The 20,150-nt window shown below is 49.1% G+C and overlaps 1 protein-coding gene across 2 annotated transcripts in view; it reads left to right on the top strand.

Moving 5' to 3' along the window:
• Positions 1-10,794: 10,794 nt before the first annotated feature.
• The window catches only part of IKBKB (inhibitor of nuclear factor kappa B kinase subunit beta), a 50,348-nt gene continuing 40,992 nt past the window's right edge, over positions 10,795-20,150 (top strand). For both annotated transcript variants that reach the window (XM_079908951.1, XM_079908950.1), the window contains exons 1-2: positions 10,795-10,878; positions 11,466-11,588. In XM_079908951.1, the coding sequence (XP_079765077.1) occupies positions 11,484-11,588 (105 nt within the window). In that variant the 5' untranslated portion in view covers positions 10,795-10,878; positions 11,466-11,483. The remainder of the gene's footprint in view (positions 10,879-11,465; positions 11,589-20,150) is intronic.

Genomic DNA, 20,150 nt, shown 5'->3' with positions numbered 1-20,150 from the left:
TATATGGTATTTTTCTCTTTCTGACTTACTTCACTCTGTATGACAGTCTCTAGATGCATCCATGTCTCTACAAATGACCCAATTTCGTTCCTTTTTATGGCTGGGTAATCTTATCAAATTTTTGAATGCATAAACCTGATTGATCATTTCACTGCTAGAAATCTGCTCTATAGCTATATTCCCAAATGTAAGCCAAGAGTATTCAGAGCAGTGCACTTTTGTAATAGCTAAAACTGATGACGCTACAAATGTTCACGAACAGGTGACTGGTTATAAATCATGTTACATACATACAATAGAATCATGTCCGGCTGATAAATCAATTAGGTGAAAATGTATATACTGCCAGCACCCTGATCTTGGTTTCCAAATATCATTTTCCATTAAAAGGAACCAGGACTCCTTGGAGAAAAGGCTGATTCCAGGACGGTGGCATAGAAAGTGTGAGATAATCCTGGAACATCTTGTTGCCAGAATGTTACCAGTATATAAGGAAGGGCTCAAAGAATGATGGGGCCACATCAAATGGACACAGGAGCCAACTTGAAGTGGCTTTCACTGGCCATTTGAGATAAGTTAAGTATCAAAATTAATAAAAGTAATAGCATTGGATTACAACTCATTGAATAAAATAAGAATCCAAAGGTTTATACTAATATAAACAAAACAAATCCATAAATAAATGGTGGAGAAGGGAAAGCTCTTCTTTACAGTAGAATGCCAGCTAAAAAACCAAGTTCTTTACAGTAGAATACCAACTGTAAGGAGCAATAGAGTTAGAACATCACCAAAGGGGACTTCCCTGGTGGTCCAGTGGTTAAGACTTCGCCTTCCAGTGCAGGGGTTGGGAGTTCGATCCCTGGTTGGGGAGCTAAGATCCCACATGCCTCGGGCCAAAAAACCAAAACATAAAACAGAAGCAATATTGTGACAAATTCTATAAAGACTTAAAAAAAAATGGTCCACATCAAAAAATCTTTTAAAACAAAACAAAACAAAACAAGAAATCATGAAAAGATGGGAAACAAATTGATGAACAGTCAGATAGTTACACAAAATACACCTTAATCACAAAGGGAAAATAGTAACTTTACAAGTGGAGAAATCTGGCAGAAATCACCTTAACCAAGTGATCGAAGTTAAAGGCACCAGTAATGGGTGGGATAAAATGACATCACGGCCCTCCCCCGCACGATGTCTTGATGTACCATCAAGATATGACATCACGTCAAGCAAACCCATACTGAGGTACATTCTGCAAAAGGGCTGGCGTGTACAGGTCCAGGAAGACAAGGAAAGGCCGAGGAATTTTTCCAGATTGGAGTAGACTAAAGAGATAGGACAATGAAATGTAAGTATGATCCTGGCTGGATGCTGAACTGGGGAAAACAGCCATAAAGGACATGACTGGAACATCTGAGGAATTGTGGCGTGGACTCTGAATCGAGTAACAGTTGTGAATCAGTGTTAAATCTCCTGATATTAATAATTAGACTGGGGCTGTGTAAAAGAAGGTCCTATTCTTGGCAAATACACACTGAGGTAAATCGGAGTAAGAGGAAGACCGTCTCTAACGTACTCTGAAATGGTTCAGATAAGTAATACGTAGCAGCACTATTCACAATAGCTAAGACGTGGAGCAACCTAAATGTCCATCAACAGATGAATGGATAAAGAAGATGTGGCACATATACACAACGGAATATTACTCAGCCATTAAAAAAGAACAAAATAATGCCATTTGCAGCAACGTTGTTGGCCCTAGAGATTATCATACTAAATGAAGTAAGTCAGAAAGAGAAAGACAAATACCATATGTATCACTTATACGTGGAATCTAAAATATGACACAAATGAACCTGTCTGTGAAACAGAAACAGACTCAAGGACATAGAGAACAGACTGGCAGTTGCTAAGGGGGAGGGGTTTGAGGGAGGGCTGGAATGGGAGGTTGGGATTAGCAGATGCAAACTAGTATATATAGGATGGATAAACAACAAGGTCCTTCTGTATAGCACAGGGAACTGTATTCAATATCCTATGATAAACCATAATGGAAAAGAATATAAAAAAGAATGTATATATATGTATAACTCAGTCACTTTGCTGTCCAGCAGAAATTAACACAACATTGTAAATCAACTATACTTCAATTAAAAAAAAACAGAAAAGTAATATGTACGTGGGTGGACAGATAAAGCAAAAGGGGTGAAATATCGATAATTGGTGAATCTGGCTCATGGGTGTACAGGAATTCCTTCTACTATTCTTGCAGGTTTTCTGTAAGTTTGAAATTATATCAAAATTAATGTATATGCTGACATGGGACAGTGATAAAGGGAAGGTACAGAGCCATGCATATGTTATGCTGCCTTAAGACAATATCCCCGGGACTTCCTTGGTGGTCCAGTGGTTAAGACTTTGCCTTCCAATGCAGGGGGTGAGGGTTTGATCTCTGGTCGGGGAGGTAAGATCCCACATACCTCGCAGCTAAAACACTAAAACATAAAAAAAAACAGAAACAGTATTGTAACAAATTCAATAAAGACTTTAAAAATGGTCCCCATCAAAAAAATTTAAAGAAAAAGACAGTATCCCCTCTTCCCCCTACAAAGGACATGAAAGAAATACTGATGTGTTGGCTCTTGGGGGACAGACTGGGAATTAAGACCTGGAGAGAGAATTTTTTTACTTTTAATTTTGTTGGTTACTGTTTGAATTTTTCTTTCCCTCTGGTAAAAGATGTTCAAGACGTGATTTTACTTCCTTTTCTTTTTCCAGTTAAAATTCAAACGCCCCTGCAAAAGGTCCCACTCACAGAAAAGGGCACGAAGCTGGAGGCAGAGGCCCCAGGGGAGAGAGGAGCTGGGTAGGATGTCTTCAGACAGAGAGAGGCCCCAGCCCGAGGCAGGAAGTGGGTGGGGAGATGGAGATCCGCTTTACCTATTGGGAGATCTGGCCCCCCTCCCCGCACCCGAGTCCCCCGCAGTCTCCTGCAGAAAGGAGAAGTTGGGACGGGGCAGTCAGGTGGGACACCCTTGACCAGGGGAAGTGCTGACAGCAGCCTGGGCTTGGGGTGGATTGGAGTCTGACAGTTGAATTGCAACACAGTGCAGGCCTTTAATTAAAGTTCCCATCTCTGTGGCCCTGTGGCCTTCCGCCTCCTCCCTCTGGAGTGGCCGGCCTTTCCCTTTTCTCTCTGTTCCTCATTCCTGGCTTTGTGGTGAGCCTTTCTTCCCCACATGGCTGGCTCAGCCGGGTCTGGAGCCGCTGACCCGGGCCCTTCCCAGAGCGTACACTTGGTCATCTCCAGCTTCTGACTTCTCAGCAGAAGAAATCTAGACCAACCCAGCAGGCTGGCCACACCTTAACAGTCCTCTAGAAGTGGTAGCTGCAACGAAGTTACATGAACATGGGCCAAACTGAGTAACTGCAGTGACTGCATCAGTGCTGGCCGGGGGGCTGGGCCTGGAGCGGGGGAGGGGTGGACGGCAAGGGGCCCCAAGGGAGGCAAACTTTAGGGTGATGGAGATGTTCTACGGGGTGATTCTCATGAGAGTTATTGGGCTACACGCAGTTGTAAAATAACTCCTTAAATTGTACACTTAAAATTGGTACATTTTATAGTATGTAAATAGTATCTCTGTAAACCTAATTTTTTTTAATGACCAAAAGGAAGTAGAAAGATTATCTATGTGTTTAAGTGATCTGACATCCTCTGGTAATAAAATGAATAGGGTCTACAATTTTTTCTCCTAAGAACCATCCCTCCGGGTCCTGCCATTTTTTGCCCACTTCACAGACCCACCCTCCAGATCAGTGTGAATTGATCCACCCACCAGATCAGTGTGAATTGATCCAGACTGGCAGGTAGCAGTAGCAGAGAGGGGAAAATTTTTATTATTTAGGACCCAAAACGGTCTGTCGGTGTTTCTGTCTCCTAAGGGGAGGCAGGATTCCTATCGAATCACTGCAGTTAGGGAACTTAGAGAGTAGTGGCTCTGCAGGGACAGAGAAAGAAATTAGAGTGTAGACGTCCCCCCGTTCAGCCCAGGATTTTTGTCATGAAGGGGAGGCCTCCAGGGGGTGACGGAGCGTCTGGAGGAGGTGATGGCAGCCTGAGGGCAGCAGCTGGAGAGAGGGTGGGCCCGGAAAGGACAGGCTTGAGGCCTCAGCCTAAAGGGTTGGGATCTGAATCTAGTTTAGAAGCTGTGCAGGCTGCCTGAGGGCCCCTGGCCGTGCTCTGTTGGGGACCTAACTGAGGACGGGGCTGTGGCCGAGAAGAGTGCGCTGCTCTGCCTGAGATGGCAGAGGGATCTGGTTCTTTGTCCACGAGCAGGAGGCCTGGAGCTGGGCGGCCAGGCAGGTGGGAGGTGGAGATGGGGGAAGCTGGGCCAGGTGGTGGGAATGGAAACTGCTCAAGAGAAGCTGTCCATGCTTACTTCAAATCGCCTGTGGTGCTGGGATGTAAATGTCTCCATCTCTGCAAACCTTTGGCAAAGTCTGTAAATACGAGTCGAGCTGAAGGGCTGTCTTCCAGGTCTGGGCAGAGAACTGGATCCACAAACCCAGGGGGGCAAAAGGATTTAATTTAAATCCTGATGGGGTTTCCTAGGTGGCGCAGTGGTTAAGAACCCGCCTGCCAATGCAGGGGACACGGGTTTGAGCCCTGGTCCGGGAAGATCCCACATGCCGCGGAGCAACTAAGCCCGTGTGCCACAACTACTGAGCCCGCGTGCCACAACTACTGAAGCCCGCGCGCCTAGAGCCCATGCTCCGCAAAAAGAGAAGCCACTGCAATGAGAGGCCCACGCACTGCATCGAAGAGTAGCCCCTGCTCGCTGCAACAGGAGAAAGCCGCACGCAGCAACAAAGACACAACGCAGGCAAAAATAAATAAATACACAATTCTGTTAAAACAAAAATTGAAGTCTTTTAAAAAAAATTAGTGCTAATGGCTCTTAAGGACTAGAAGAGAGTGTGGTGACAAAATCGCTGGCTGTGGTGGAGAGGAAGACCGATTTAGAAAGGACAGTCAAGAGTTCAGCAAAAGCAGGAGCTCAGAATCAGAGGGGGCTGCGAAGCATACTATCTTTTAACACCACCACCTCTTACATCAAATTCCTGCAGAGACGTGAAAGGTGAATGGACACAGGGCCTTTCACCGTTAAGTGGGGGCCGGCTGGAGCCCATTTCACTTGAATCACAAAGGACGAGGATCTCAGCTGAATTCTGGATTATTGCATTTAAAAACTAACAGTATTAGGACTTCCCTGGTGGCGCAGTGGTTAAGAATCCGCCTGCCAACGCAGGGGACACGGGTTCGAGCCCTGGTCCGGGAAGATCCCACATGCCGTGGAGCAACTAAGCTCGTGCGCCACAGCTACTGAGCCCGCACACCCTAGAGCCCATGCTCCGCAACAAAAGAAGCCACCACAATGAGAAGCCCACGCACCTCAACGAAGAGTAGAGACTCCACTTGCCACAACTAGAGAAAGCCCGTGCGCAGCAATGAAGACCCAACGCAGCCGAAAAAGAAAGACAAAAAAACAAAAAAAAGTATTAATAACTACTATTCAAACAGGTTTTAATAAGCACCAAGCTCTGTACTAGGCACTTTATAGATCTTATCTCACTTAAACCATATAACCATGAGGAGTAGGTTTTATTAGCCTCCAATTTATTTATTTATTTTTTTTTTATTTATTTTTTTTTTTTGCGGTACGCGGGCCTCTCACTGCTGTGGCCTCTCCCATTACGGAGCACAGGCTCCGGACGTGCAGGCTCAGCGGCCATGGCTCACATCTTCCCAGACCAGGGCACGAACCCGTGTCCCCTGCATCGGCAGGCGGACTCTCAACCACTGCGCCACCAGGGAAGCCCTCCAATTTATTTTTTTTTAAATTTTATTGAAGTATAAGTTGATTTACAATGTTGTGTTAATTTCTGCTATATAACAAAGTGACTCAGTTATACATATATATTCTTTTTCATATTCTTTTCCATTATGGTTTATCACAGGATATTAGTTTCCTGTGCTATACAGTAGGACCTTGTTGTTTATCCATTCTCTATATAATAGTTTGCATCTGCTAATCCCAAACTCCTACTCCATCCCTCCTCAAACCCCCTCCCCCTTGGCAACCACAAGTCTGTTCTCTATGTCTGTGAGTCTGTTTCTGTTTCATAGATAAGTCCATTTGTGTCATATTTTAGATTCCACATATAAGTGATATCATATGGTATTTGTCTTTCTCTGACTTGGTTCACACAGTATGATAATCTCTAGGTCCATCCATGTTGCTGCAAATGGCATTATTTCATTCTTCTTAATGGCTGAGTAATATTCCATTGTATATATGTACCACATCTTCTTTATCCATTCATCTGTCAGTAGACATTTAGTTTGTTTCTATGTCCTGGCTATTGTGAACAGTGCTGCTATGAACATAGGGATGCATGTATCTTTTCGAATTATGGTTTTCTCCAGATGTATGCCCAGGAGTGGGATTGCAGGATCATATGGTAACTCTATTTTTAGTTTTTTAGGGAACCTCCATACTGCTCTCCATAGTGGCTGTATCAATTTACATTCCCACCAACAGTCTAAGAGGGTTCCCTTTTCTCCACATCCTCTCGAGCATTTATTATTTGTAGACTTTTTAATGATTATTAGCCCCCAATTTCGAGATGAGAAAACTAAGGCTCAGTGAGGACCAGTGAACTGCCTGTTCACAAAGCCAAGAAAACGCAGAGCCAGGATTAGAACCACATCTCTCAGACTCCAGAGACCACTTATAACCAAATGCTAAAGGGTGCAGTATCACCAAGTCTTTGCCTTGGCCAATTCACCCATTCATTCAGTAAACTCTTACTGAGCACCTGTGATGTTCCAAGCACTAGGAATGCAGCAGGGAATAAAATCTCTGCTCCCATGGAGCACAGGTAAGAGCTCAGAACTAAGGTGAGCTAAGAAACATCCTAAGGTATGAGCACACACAGCCAGCTCACATCCACGGTTTCCCCACCACCACAGCCAAGGGATGGGCAGCTGTGCTTTATCAGCTCCTTCCTCTTTATTTCGAATTTACTGGAATAAAAACATGTGCATGTACAAATGAAGGGAGCTTACAAGCTGATTTCCTCCCCCAGCTATCATCCCTCTCAGGAGGGGGACTCAGGGCCCCAAATCCCCAGCTTTCCGTGTTTCACCCAGGTTTGAGGCATGATGGCCAGACTGGCCCAGGTCTCATTCATAGAAGTTAGTTACATTTTCTTCCCTTCCTCACTGCAGCCGGCTCTGCCCTGAGCCACGTAGGGTCTGGGCTGAAGTTCATTCTCAGCATCTCCACCAGCCCATTCCCACCTCCCATCATCTCCCCTAGAAGAAAGGTGGATTTCTTTATGTCCTCCAACTGAACGAGTTTTCCAACTTTTGCGACAAAAGACTTTTTGTTTGTTGAAGGAGCAGGTCCTGACTTGCAGAGCTCTCTCCCTGCAGGGCTGAGATAAAACAAACTCGGAAGGATAGTGAAAGAGTTGCTGAAATCACTGAACCAGAGCTGACTCTGGGGCTGGGGGCCTGGGGAAATCCTCCCTCTGCCAAGTGGTCTGTTTTATTGCTTTCCTATCTTTCAAGCTGGCTTCTCTCACTATGACTCAGCTCCCAGATTGCTCAGAAAACAACCCTTTTCTCACTCAAAGGAGCTCAGAGCTGTTTTGTTCTCAAAGATCGAGCAAGAGGATAGTTATTTTTGACTTACCCTGTGAAGAAGACTTTTATTTTAAAATAACCCCATTGGAAACATTATCCTTATCACCAACAGCATACCGCCTCTAGAGCAGAACAAATTAGCACAGGACTTTGTATTGCCTGGTCCCCATCTCTCATCACTTGGGGACCCTCAGTGAGTCATACGCCTCCAGTAAGATTCTAGGTGCCCCTAATGAGAGCTGGATACCCTAGACCAGCGGTACCCAGGGCTGTGCGGGGCACTCACGCTGCTCAGTGTTTCTGGATTACCCTAAATAGCACATTCAGCCCCAAAACAGGAAGGAAAAGGAAGACTTTTCTGCTGCATCTGAAAATATTTTTTGTAAAAAATGCTCAGTCATCTCTAGAACAGGATAAAGACCAGACGTAGGCAATGGACGCGTCTTATCTGGAGGGAAAAAGGGACTTAACATGATAAACATCTCAGGACATGATAAAACCCAGAGATTCCTTCCTGGGCCATCATTAATTTTTTTTAAAAAAATCCAGTGATATGTGACTTATCAGAAAGATTTATATTCAGTTGAAAACCAAGCTATTTTTAGCTGAGCAAATGAGAATTCTTTGGCATATCTCTGGATGTCTCACTAAGTTTCTCAGGGACAGTGATTTTCAGTGGTGACAGGATTAAAAAGAAACCTTTCGTGATGTCATACAGGAAACACACTCTAGAGAGGGGCCAGCACCTGTAGAACTCGGTAAAATTTTATTTATGAAAAAAATTTATTTTAAAAATTGATGTATTAAAGAGACTCTTAGGACTTCCCTGGTGGCACAGTGGTTAAGAATCCGCCTGCCAATACAGGGTACACGGGTTTGAGCCCTGGTCTGGGAAGATCCCACATGCCGCGGAGCAACTAAGCCCATGCGCCACAACTACTGAGCCTACGTTCTAGAGCCCGCGAGCCACAACTACTGAAGCCCGCGTGCCACAACTACTGAAGCCCGCGTGCCTAGAGCCCATGATCCACAACAAGAAGAGCCATTGCAATGAGAAGCCCGCGCACCACAACAAAGAGTAGCCCCCGCTCACCGCAACTAGAGAAAGCCCGCGCGCAGCAACGAAGACCCAACGCAGCCAAAAATTTAAAAAAAAAAAAAGAAAGAGAGACACTTACACTGCACTTAGAATATATAAGGCACTATTCTAAGTGTTTTACAACTGTTTACTCATGTTCTTTTCTCTTCCTGCTTTGAGACCCAGCGTGCTGTTTAGCAGAAACAATAGGATAAGTGGAGAAACTCTGAGCATCCTGGCGTGGCTAGGGCAGCCCTGGGCACACCGACACGTCTGCTTGGGTTGACAGCAGACGTCTGTTCCTAAGAGTAAACTTCAGCCTCAGGCTCTGTCCAGGCAGGAGTGTCCTCTGTGTCAGGCACGGCTCTTACCATCTTATCACCTGTCCTTCACAACACCCCCGCCCTCCCAGCCCTCCTGTCTCTGACTTGTGTGCCCTCCTACCTCCTGCTGCTTTTAGGCTGAACCAGATGAAACCGCTAATCTTTGTTGCTGATGTTTCAACTGATTTTGTTTTATTTTAAAAAATGATAATTTCATGCAATTCACCCTTATGTTGCCTACCTTTTAAAAAAAATTGAGGTATAGTTGATTTACAATATAATTAGTTTCAAGTGTACAACATAGTGATTCAAATTTTTTTATAAAATATACTCCATTTATAGTTATTAGAAAATACTGGCTCTATTCCCTGTGCTGTACAATGTATCCTTGTAGCTTATTTATTTAATACGTTGTAGTTTGTACCTCCTAAGTCCCTTCCCTTATCGTGCCCCTCCCCCTTTCCATCTCCGGTAGCCCCTAGTTTATTCTCTAGATCTGTGAGTCTGCTTCTTTTTGTTATATTCACTAGTTTGTTGTATTTTTTACATTCCACATATAAGTGATACCACACAGTGTTTGTCTTTCCCTGTCTGACTTATTTCACTTAGCATAATACCCTCCAAGTCCATCCATTAATACTGCCTACATTTTAAAGAAGAGAAATGGCTGCTTAGAATGGTCTAAGTATCAATAACTTGCCCTAAATTCTCAGAGGTTCTCAACAGCAGTACCCGGATTCAAAATCCAGTTTGCTCCCTTCTGAACGCACTAGTATGCTACTTTTAAGAGTGTGCACCCGAGAACCAGCTGCTGCGGTTTAAACATCAGATCATCATCCTCTTATAAGGCTGTGACTTTGGGATAAAGATTTTTCACTCTGTGCGTCAGTTTTCTCATCTGTAAAATGGGGATAATAATAATGCAGTACTGTCCAATTTGTAGGACGGTCTTGACAATTGGATGGGGAAATCCAAGCACGGAATTTAGACAGTGCCAGGCACTCAGTAAGCACTCTATAAAGTGAGCTATTATCTTCAGGTCGCCCTTAATACTTTTTTTCCTGCTTGAGTAAATATACCAACACACACAGGCCTCTCCTTTGGCTGCTAACATGAGGCCCTCGAACTGAGACAGTCAATAGTAAAAACCTAATTATGATGCCAAGTAGGTAGGTGATGACCGATTAACAGCAGCTGTTCTCACAATTTCCGGACGTCATGGGGCTGAACCTGCAGTTCTGTGTTACGCTACTGGATCCTTTCCCTTGTTCTTTATTTTTTTAAGGAGGAAACGGGGGCTGTCACTCCTCCTAGGGACGACAGGTGTGACTTATCATTCTCGATATGAGCCAAGGAGCCTCCAGACAGGGCAGGGAGCGCAGACCGAGAACAGGAGGCCCACGGCAATTCCTGTAAACCGTCCCTAAACCAGTCCTAGCAGGGGCCGGGAAATTCCCCCAGTTCAAAGTCTAGGAAGCGTGTCAGGCTGACCCGGCGGTGCCAGGTGAGGAAATCCCCATGTTCCCTGCCCCAGAAGTCGCCCAGGTCTAAGTCGCTAAGTCTGAAGAGGACCCTGGCGTTTCTTAGGGCTGGTCACCGGGCGGAGCAGGGCGGGGCCTGAGCCGCGCAGTCCCTTTAAGGCCGCAGCCCACGTGCTCCGTGACGTCATAGTAGGAAGTGTTTTAGGAAGTGGCGCTCTGCTGGCGGGTTTGAGATTCCCGCACTTTAATGTCGTCTGGGTGGCGCCCGCGCCCCGCCGCCAGGTGAGTCCCTCGGGCGGGCGCCCCCGCTGTCACCTGCCCGGCGGGCTCGCACCCCTCCTCTGCGAGGCTCGCGGAGACGCCCGTGACGGGTTCTGAGTCAGGGGTTCCTGGGCGGGGGGAGCTGGGAGGCCCCGGAGCCCGGCCCCGGCGGGGTGGTGCCGGGTGGCGGCCGCGAGGCGGGGGCCTGGGACGGGGCGGTGATTCGTCCGCGCCGCGGTGACGCAGGGACCGCGGGGAGTTGGGAGGGGAGGCTCCCCGGCCAGCGGTCAGGGCGCCCGGGCGGGGTCCCGGCTGGGGGACCCCTTGCAGGTCCTGGGCAGTGGGGCGCCCTGTCCTTTGAGGGACTCTCCTCCCTGCTGCTTCCGTACAGCTTGGGGAGGGGGCGGTCGGTGGAGGGGCTGCGAAAGGCCGGAGTTGGCTACCAAAACCAAAACCAAGCCAAACAACCTGGTTTATGTACGAGGTGAAAACCACTTCCGATTTTTCTCCTTTCACATGGAAGGGCTGTAGTATCTCTTGTCCATCTCCTTGTGTTCCATTCTTCCTTAACTTTCGCTTTTTGTCCCCCACCGCCAAATTGCTTACAGAGTTAGCAGGACATCAGTATGAGCTGGTCACCTTCCCTGCCAACCCAGACATGCGGGGCCTGGGAAATGAAAGAACGGCTTGGGACAGGGGGATTTGGGAACGTCATCCGATGGCACAATCAGGTAGGCCCGGTGCCGCTGGGAAGAGCTGGGGGCGGCGGGGTTGGGGGCAGGCTCCCCCCTCACTGCCTCTGCCCTACCCTGGGCTCCCTGGGTGAACGGGGCTCACCTTGGCCATGGGCTTCTTGGGAGAGAGTGAGAGAGGGGGCCTCAGGGCCCCTAAGCTGACTCTAGGTTAGTGGTCTCCAAGCTTTAATGACTGTGTCACCTAAATAAATAGTAAAAAAAAAAAAAAAAGTTTAAGCTTTCAGCTTCAGTTATATATATTGAAAATTACATATCTATGCTAACCTTAGACTAACACCTACTAATACATTGTGTAGTAATGTATTACCTGTTATGAAACATGCAAAAATAGAAGAATCTAAAGTGTGAAAATAATAAAATATTTTCAAATGTTTGAAAAGAATTTAAAAAATATTTAAAGTACTTACCAATTATGATGTCTTCCCAGTATTGTTTGCAATACTTCACAGCACGAATTATACAGAGACACACGAAAGTGAGAATTATCGGTAAGGATGGTGGGTGAACATCCGTATTTCAAATAACTTTTATAGTTTTGAATTCTTTGGACCGATTTGTTTATAGCTCTGCTAGATCCTGATTTTTTTTTTTTTTTGCGGTACGCGGGCCTCTCACTGTTGTGGCCTCTCCCGTTGCGGAGCGCAGGCTCCGGACGCGCAGGCTCAGCGGCCATGGCTCACGGGCCCAGCCGCTCCGCGGCATGTGGGATCTTCCCGGACCGGGGCACGAACCTGTGTCCCCTGCATCGGCAGGCGGACTCTCAACCACTGCGCCACCAGGGAAGCCCTGATTGTTTTGTTTTAAACATCTTTATTGGACTATGATTGCTTCACAATTGTGTGTTAGTTTCTGCTGTATAACAAAGTGATCCTCATTGTTTTTATTCCTTATGTGTCTGATGTGAGTTTCTCACCCCACAAGCGTTAGGTCTTCCATATTACTGTTTGTTTGTACTGGTGTTACATGCACTGAAATTCTCCACAGCAGTGTCTTTAAGCCATTCGTCCATTTTATGAGAGTTATTTTGTTAAAATCGGATAATACCATCCATAATTCTACCAAAGTGGGGCACACGGAACCTGCAGCACGTCCTCCATCCCCTGCCTGTGGAATGCCCATTTTCCTTGGGATCCCTCGAGTGTCAGAAGCGGCAAGTGTCCTGACAGATGATCTGAGGACAGTGCTGTACGGTTAATATCAGGAAAGCTTCATTTCGTGTTTATTTTTTGGATTCCAGTCTTGGGAAACCCCTACATATACCCAATTTGGAGACCACTGCTTGAGGGAGCCCCCTCTCACCAAATAGATAATACTAGTTTCTTGACCCAAAATTCAGACACGCCAGAGCCCCTGAGGGAAGAAGGCTCCTGCTTTTTAATCAAGGGCCGCGAGCATCTTTTTGGACTCAAGAGGTGGAAAATTTTGTACCGCTTCCCAGGAGCCTGGCTGCAGCCAGCAGGGAGGGTCATCCAGGCCCCCGGCCAGCCATGGCAGAGGGCCATCTCAGACAGCCACCCTCCTGTATCAACTGGAAGGCCCTGCCCTGAACCCTGTCAGCTCTGAGTGGATGAAGCGGCCCCTGGAGGAATGTGAGAGCCAGAGCTGGAGAGCAGAGGACAGTCCTGCAGCTGGTAATTCTCACACTCACCCAGGAGACGCCAATTCCAGCCAACCCTGTGGCTGGGACGGGGTTGGGGGAGGGGTGCAGGGGGTGCAGCCAGGGGCCTGGCATCAGGACAGGAGAGTCAGATCCTTCCACAGCCCCACGCAGACCTGGGCCGGGCTGCTTCCAGACAGGCCAGGGCTTCTGGAGTCTTGACTATAGCAAGTGTCCCGCTGCAGCTGAACTGGAGACGTCTTGGTTTCCTGCAGGAGGAGTTCTATCAGGATGTGCTGAGTGTCTGCCACGTCTCACCCCAAGTGGCCTCCATCTGCTCTCTGGGCTTGGAATACGCTTGTCAGTTGGAGTTTGTTTCTGGCTTTATAGCTGCGAGCCCAAGAGTGTGTGTGTGTGTGTGTATGTGTATGGACTTGTTCTCTAGAATTACTGCTTTCCAGTTTCTTCTCCTGTTCAGAAACCTTAATTTTTAGAAAGCCAAAGGCCGAGCTCTCGTTCTCCCGTTTGCGGCCCCTCCACTCCCTGCCTCTCCCCCGTCGGCTCCCAGCTGAGCCCTGTGTGGGACGAGCCCCTCTCTCCTGGATGTCTCTGTGTGCATTCTGCCCCTGCCGCCAGGACCCCGTGTAGACCACCTCCCACAGAGCCGGCAGGCAGGACCCCTCGTCCCATGGGAGCTGGTTCTCACTGAACCCTTCACCCTCGCTCGTTCGGGCAGCCTCGCGCACTGCGTGGTTTTCTGCCTAGGGGTGTTCCCATCAGCCTGGGCTCTGCCTGGCTTTGGGCTTCTTTCACTCCCCCCCCCGCACCAGAGACTCTCTTCGTGTTACACGTGTGTTAGGTGCACAGGGTCATTCACTCTTGGTTTCTGGAGAAGGGAAAGAGCCATTCATCAAGTGTTATAAATGTAAGCTCCCAGCTGTGATCATCGCGACCCAGGAGAGGGGCCCGGTGCAGTGAGACCTTGTACCGGAGGCCGGGGTCTGTCAGGGGGTCTGGAAGGCTGCCCCAAGGAAGCAGCGCTGGACAGGAGCCCTGAGGGTTGGTGGAAGCTAGCCGGGCAGAGAAGGCGGGAGGAGGATTCCAGGCCCAGGGCGCGGCCTGTTCAGAGCCCCTGCCGGGGGGTTGGGAGGGGTAGGTCATGGCAGGTGGATGTGAGCGGAAGGGCTGAGAGGGGAAGGGCTGCTTCAGGGAGCCCCGCTTGGGCTGCAGGAACACATGGCGGGGCCCAGGCAGTGCTGGGCTGGGAGGTCAGCTCTCCGAAAAAACTCCCCTACTCCTGCAGCGTGAAGGCTCCCACTGCGGCTTGTTTCTTGCCGCTGGCGGTTTAACCTCCTTTCTCACCAAATTCCTGAGTATTAGCAGTCAGCTCTCGAGATCCGGTACTGGGCCCCCACTGGCACTGCCCTGTCTGTTGGGGAGACCAGTTAAGTAAGAGGTTTCGGGAGCAGTCCGGGTGCGAGATTGGACTGGGCTGATGGTGGTGGACGTGGGGGGAAGTGGGCAGATTTAAGAGCTTTTCAGGGTGACATTGGCAGGACACAAGGGTGGAGTGGACAGTGAGGGGCTGGGGGAGAGGTGTCCAGCGTTCCCAGGTGTGTCGTGAGCACTGGCCCAGGGCCTGGCTCCGTCCAGGAAGCACTCCAGGTCCTCCTGGCGTCCCCCCTTGGGGAAATCCCTGGGCTGCTCTGGGTGCTTAGGGGAGGGTCTTTAATCGGTGTTCAGAATCAACACGAGCGTGTTCTCGGGGTGGGGGGGCACCCCTGCTTTCAGAACCTCTGGAGGAGAGCAGCTGGGATAGGGTGGTGGTTACTTAACTCCCGTCGGGCACAGTAATTGCTTATATTCGACATGACAACCATGTACGTTTTCCTAATACGCCGTGTACCTTGTCTACAAGAGAGAGTATTTGTCCTTCATCACAGGAGAAGCATAAAGGAGCCTAAGCATTGGTGTCCTCAGTCAGATGAGTCAGACTAATGATCAGACCCATCATTTTTTTTCAGTATTTTTTAAATTAATTAATTAATTTTAATTTTTGGCTGCGTTGGGTCTTCGTTGCTGCGTGCGGGCTTTCTCTAGTTGTGGTGAGCAGCGGCTACTCTTCGTTGCCGTGCGCGGGCTTCTCATTGTGGTGGCTTCTCTTGTTGCGGAGCACGGGCTCTAGGCACGCGGGCTTCAGTAGTTGTGGCTCGCGGGCTCTAGAGCGCAGGCTCAGTAGTTGTGGCGCACGGGCTTAGTTGCTCCGCGGCATGTGGGATCTTCCCGGGCCAGGGCTTGAACCCGTGTCCCCTGCACTGGCAGGTGGATTCTTCACCACTGCGCCGTGAGGGAAGTCCAGACCCATCATTTATTGAGAACGTCCTGTATGCCAGCATGGGCGAGGTGTTTTCACATGCGTTATCTCCAGTCTGCTCAACCACCCTAAATGGAAGTACTGTTGTCTTTACTCCCATTTTATAACTGAGGAAACTGAAGCATAGAGAAGTCAACCCCTTACTCAGAGAGGCTAAGCTAGTAAGTAAAGGAGCGGGAATCTTCTGAACCTACATCTGTTTGAATCTCAGCCTCATGCCTCCTCCACTGGCTTGTGGCTTCTCCAAGGTGGGGATCCAAGGTCAGGGACACCCCAGAACAGGCTCAGTTGAAGCACTAAAGGAAAAACACCCCTTTGGATGACAAAATGTATAAGTCTTCCTTGCTAAACAGAGAACCCTAAAGTGAATATTTCCCACGGAGGAAGGGCAGTGCAACAAATGACCCTACCTGTCTCCGTGAGATTTTTGGTTCTCTTACCAAGCATGGGCCTTGACAATCCTTGCTGTGTGGATACTCCCTTAAATCTTCAGCCCAAGGGTCAGTACTTTCTGGATGGACTGATATTTTCAATAAGGTGTTTGTCAAACACAAAGGAAGAAGAAGAAGAGGCGGGGACCTCTGTGACCTCAGCTGCAGCCCCCTTCGGGAGCGAGGGGGAGAAAACTCAGGACTTGCAGTCGCACAGCCTGGACTCAAGTCCTGGCTCTGGTGTCGGCAGCTTCAGGGCTCTGGGCCACAGCCTCCCACACGGATTTGAAAGAAGCTAAGATATCGATCCCCTCTGCTCTCAGCTTGTCTGGGCCAGATGTGGCGCTGCTACGCCCTGGAAGCCTCTGGACACGTCCCAGGGTACCTCACAGATACCACATACTTACTCTGTGCGCTGTGATGGCTGGGAGTTGCTGCCCTGGTCCCTGAGGACACACCGGTCATCCCTCTAGAAGTGGCGCTGGCTCTACTTGTCCCCTCACTGGACGACACTAAGCTCACTTTAGCCTGTCTGTGTGTCTTCAGGTCTTAAAGACTTTGAGCACGGGCCTGAGGCCGTCAGGGGTCCGTCAGGGAAACAAGGAGGTGGCCCTGACACACTGTGCTCTAGTCGAGGGGATAAAGTGGATCCTCAGGAACACACCGAGTGAGTGTAATGTGAGCACCGGATCGTGAGGAAGTAATCACGGCTCCTGTTTGTCGGGAGTGTCATTGCCAGTTGTGCTGGGTGCTTTATCCACGCTGTCTCGTCGATGCCGGAGGTGGCCGGAGGCCTCTCAAAGCAGGGTTTCACGGGAGGTGGACTGCAGGTGGTGGGACGGGGAGAGCATCGCCTGCACGGGGCTAGGAAGGGAACGGTGCTGCGGGAATGTGCGCCAGGCCCTCAAGGATCAGATGCTCTGCCTCATTTAACTGACAGCACCGGCAGGGGTAGGGTCGCCTCCACCTTGTGGATGAAGACCTAGAGGCCTAATGGGCTCAAGGTCGCACATGCACCAGGCGGAGTACAGGGATCATGATCTGACCTGCTTCACCCCTGAGCCCATGTGGGTGGGTTTGGAGGCCGACGTGCCCGTTAGGTGTTTACTCCGAAGGGAGTTGGGTGGAGTCAGCCGTCTCGGCGTAGACTGGTCACCGGGGTTGAATCAGGGGTGAAGCTGCGGCCAGACCTCGGCCTTCTGACTCTCAGGCCTGGGTTCTGTCCCTAGGATCTCTCTGGGCCCAGCTTCGCACCTCCTTCCTGAAACACTCATCTTGGAGGGAGGACCTGAGAAGGAACAAGGAAGGTATTTCTAATCCCGCTCTTGGACCACAGAGGCCTGTTGGGTGGCTGCCGTGGTAACAGGAGTCAGCGTTCTGACCTGAGGGTGTGGAGGGACCTCTTGGCTTCCCGTGCATGTCGCCTTGTCGTTAGAAGAGCACCATCTGATGGTCTCAGAAGTCTGAGGATGCATGCCCCCCCGCCGCCCTCACTTCAGAGTATACCCACGTTTATACGCGAGGTTCGTGTTTTCCTGTGCAAAAGGCAGAGTCACAGACACTCAGAGGACCTTCATCATCAACTGCCTTTGATGTAGGTACCGCTGTGGGCCCCTTTCTCCATTTTCTCAAAATACACATCACTTCTGAATTTTGCCCCAGCTTACTAGGCGTCGGATACTGCGATGGTTTGGGCCGAGTCTGGGTTTCCAGAAAACTGAGCTGAGAGTGGGAGGTTCCGAGCCAAGTGGAGACAGTCATCCATGCCCTCGAGTGTCATTGCTGCTGGGGAACCAAGCCCCCCCAACCCGACTTTCAAAAACATCTTCGTAGTCTGTTTACGATGAATTGAATTTCGCTTTCCAGAGCCAGTATGTTTTTAGCAATGGAAGGTCCTTCTCTTTGGGTTTCTGTTTCAAATGAAACATTACTCATGGAAAAACGGGAATGTTTCAGAGTACTTCCTAGAGGGCCACCGGGTAAGAAAAGTTGTGTCTGTGTCTGCATGGGACACTCAGGCCTAGGAAGTCAGGATTTCCCCTGCCGCCGTAGGACGAAGCTGAGCTGTCCAGAGTCAGTGTTGGTGTCTGTGCCCACTTAGTCTGTGATGTGTTCCGTGTTCATATCGTTAAGTTCGCTCTTTAGGTTTCGTTTGGCAGTTGAGACCAATGTTGGATCAGTCTTCAATATCAGAATCCATTTGTGGATTCTGGGATGGGCCAGGTGATGGCTGTGTGTTAGCTCCGGTGTTTGTGTTGGGCAAAAGACTACAGTTATCTACAGTCACCCAGCATATACAGGTAGAGTCTATAAAATATTTTCTAAGTCACTTAATAAGTCTACCCTTTGGGTTTGATTTACCTGTTATCTTTATGAAGGAAGCATACTGTTTATGCTTGGGAGAATAACAATGCCTCCCAAAATGTCTGCGTCCTAACCCCTTGAGCCTGTGACTACGTTAGGTTATGTGGCAGAGGGAATCAAGGTTGCTAATCAGCTGACTTAAATGGGAAGATTATCCTGGGTGATCTTGGTGGACCCACTGTAACCACAAGGGTCATTAAAAGTGGAAGAGGGAGGCCGGAGAGTCAGTGTCAGAGTGATGCAACCACAAAGACTCAGCTGGTCACTGATGGCTTTGAGCTGCAGGAAGGGGCCATGAGCCAAGGGATGAATGCATCCTCTAGAAGCTGGGGCGGGCAGGGATGTGCGTTCTCTGGAAAGGGACACGGCCTGCCCACATCTTGATTTTAGTCCAGCGAGGTGCTTGCCAGACTTCTGACCTCCAGAGCTATCAGGAAATAAATTTGTTTTAAGCCAGTAAGCTGGTGGCAGTTTGTTGTAGCAGCAATAGAAAAGGAATACACTGTTCTGTGTATTGAAGTTAAAGTAGGTGCAGAGTTTTAAACTCTCAGAGACATCCTGAGGTAACACACCATGCGTGGCAGTATCTTCTTCGAAACTGTTGCATAAGGCACTGTCCCTCACAACGTCACACGCTTGAGTGGATGCTCCCAGTGGCGTCACCTCCTTTTACAGCCTGGCCGTCCGTCAGTCTTCTCTCACTGGTAGATCTCGGCATCCCAGCCCGGGTTCCTGTGCGATCCCGCCCACCTGGAAACAAGCATCTAGACGCATATCAGAGCGGCTGTTGCTGAAGTTACCAGAGAACTGGGAGAAAACATTCTAGTCTGAACGCTTAGTGGGAAGTGAAACTCGAAAGCAGATTCAAATCAGTTCGAGAGCAGAGGAATCGGGAAGTTCACGCTGTAGAGGATGGAACGTCTTGTGAGATGTAACTCAAGCCTGTTTGTACATCGATTAAAGAAATAGTGGTCTCTTGACACACACCGTAACTCTTGACAAGTATTAGCTGAACGTCCACCCAAGTTCACTCGTCCAGCTGTAGTGATGGGTTCAAGAGCAACAGGACTGACAGTTTTTGAAAGAGGTCAGCTCTTCTTCAATAGGGCTTCTGAACCCAGGCCAGAGATCAGGATTCTAAGAGCAAAGTGAGTGAACGATGTGGCACAGCCTGGCCATCAGTGCCTGCCTGGCACCAGGGAGTGTTGGCACAGAGGCAGGCATGGACCACTGCAGGGTGAGCCTGGGGAACACTGTGCTGGGTGAGAGGCCATCACAAAAGGCCACATCTTGTATGATCCCACTTAGATGAAATGTCCAGACAGCTAGATCTGTAGAGACAGAGTGCAGACGGGCGGTTGCCTGGCGCCGGAGGGGGTTGGGGAGAAACGGGAAGTGATGGCTGATGGGTGTGGGGTTTCTTTGGGGGATGATGAGCCTGTTCTAAAACCGACTGTGGCTTTGGCCACGTTACTCTGAATGTGCCCCAACCATTAACGTGTATGCTTTATGTATTTTTGGCTGTGCTTGGTCTTCGTTGCTGTGCGCGGGCTTTCTCTAGTTGCGGCGAGCGGGGGCTACTCTTTGTTGCGGTGCGCGGGTTTCTCACTGTGGTGGCTTCTCTTGTTGCGGAGCACGGGCTCTAGGCGCATGGACTTCAGTAGTTGTGGCACGTGGGTTCAGTAGTTGTGGCTCGCGGGCTCTAGAGCGCAGGCTCAGTAGTTGTCGCGCACGGGCTTGGTTGTTCAGTGGCATGTGGGATCTTCCCGGAC

This window comes from Stenella coeruleoalba (assembly GCF_951394435.1).
Source record: "Stenella coeruleoalba genome assembly, chromosome: 21".
NCBI lineage: Eukaryota > Metazoa > Chordata > Mammalia > Artiodactyla > Delphinidae > Stenella > Stenella coeruleoalba.
The sequence above is the reverse complement of the archived record's forward strand: the minus strand, read 5'-3'. Positions and strand labels throughout refer to the sequence as shown.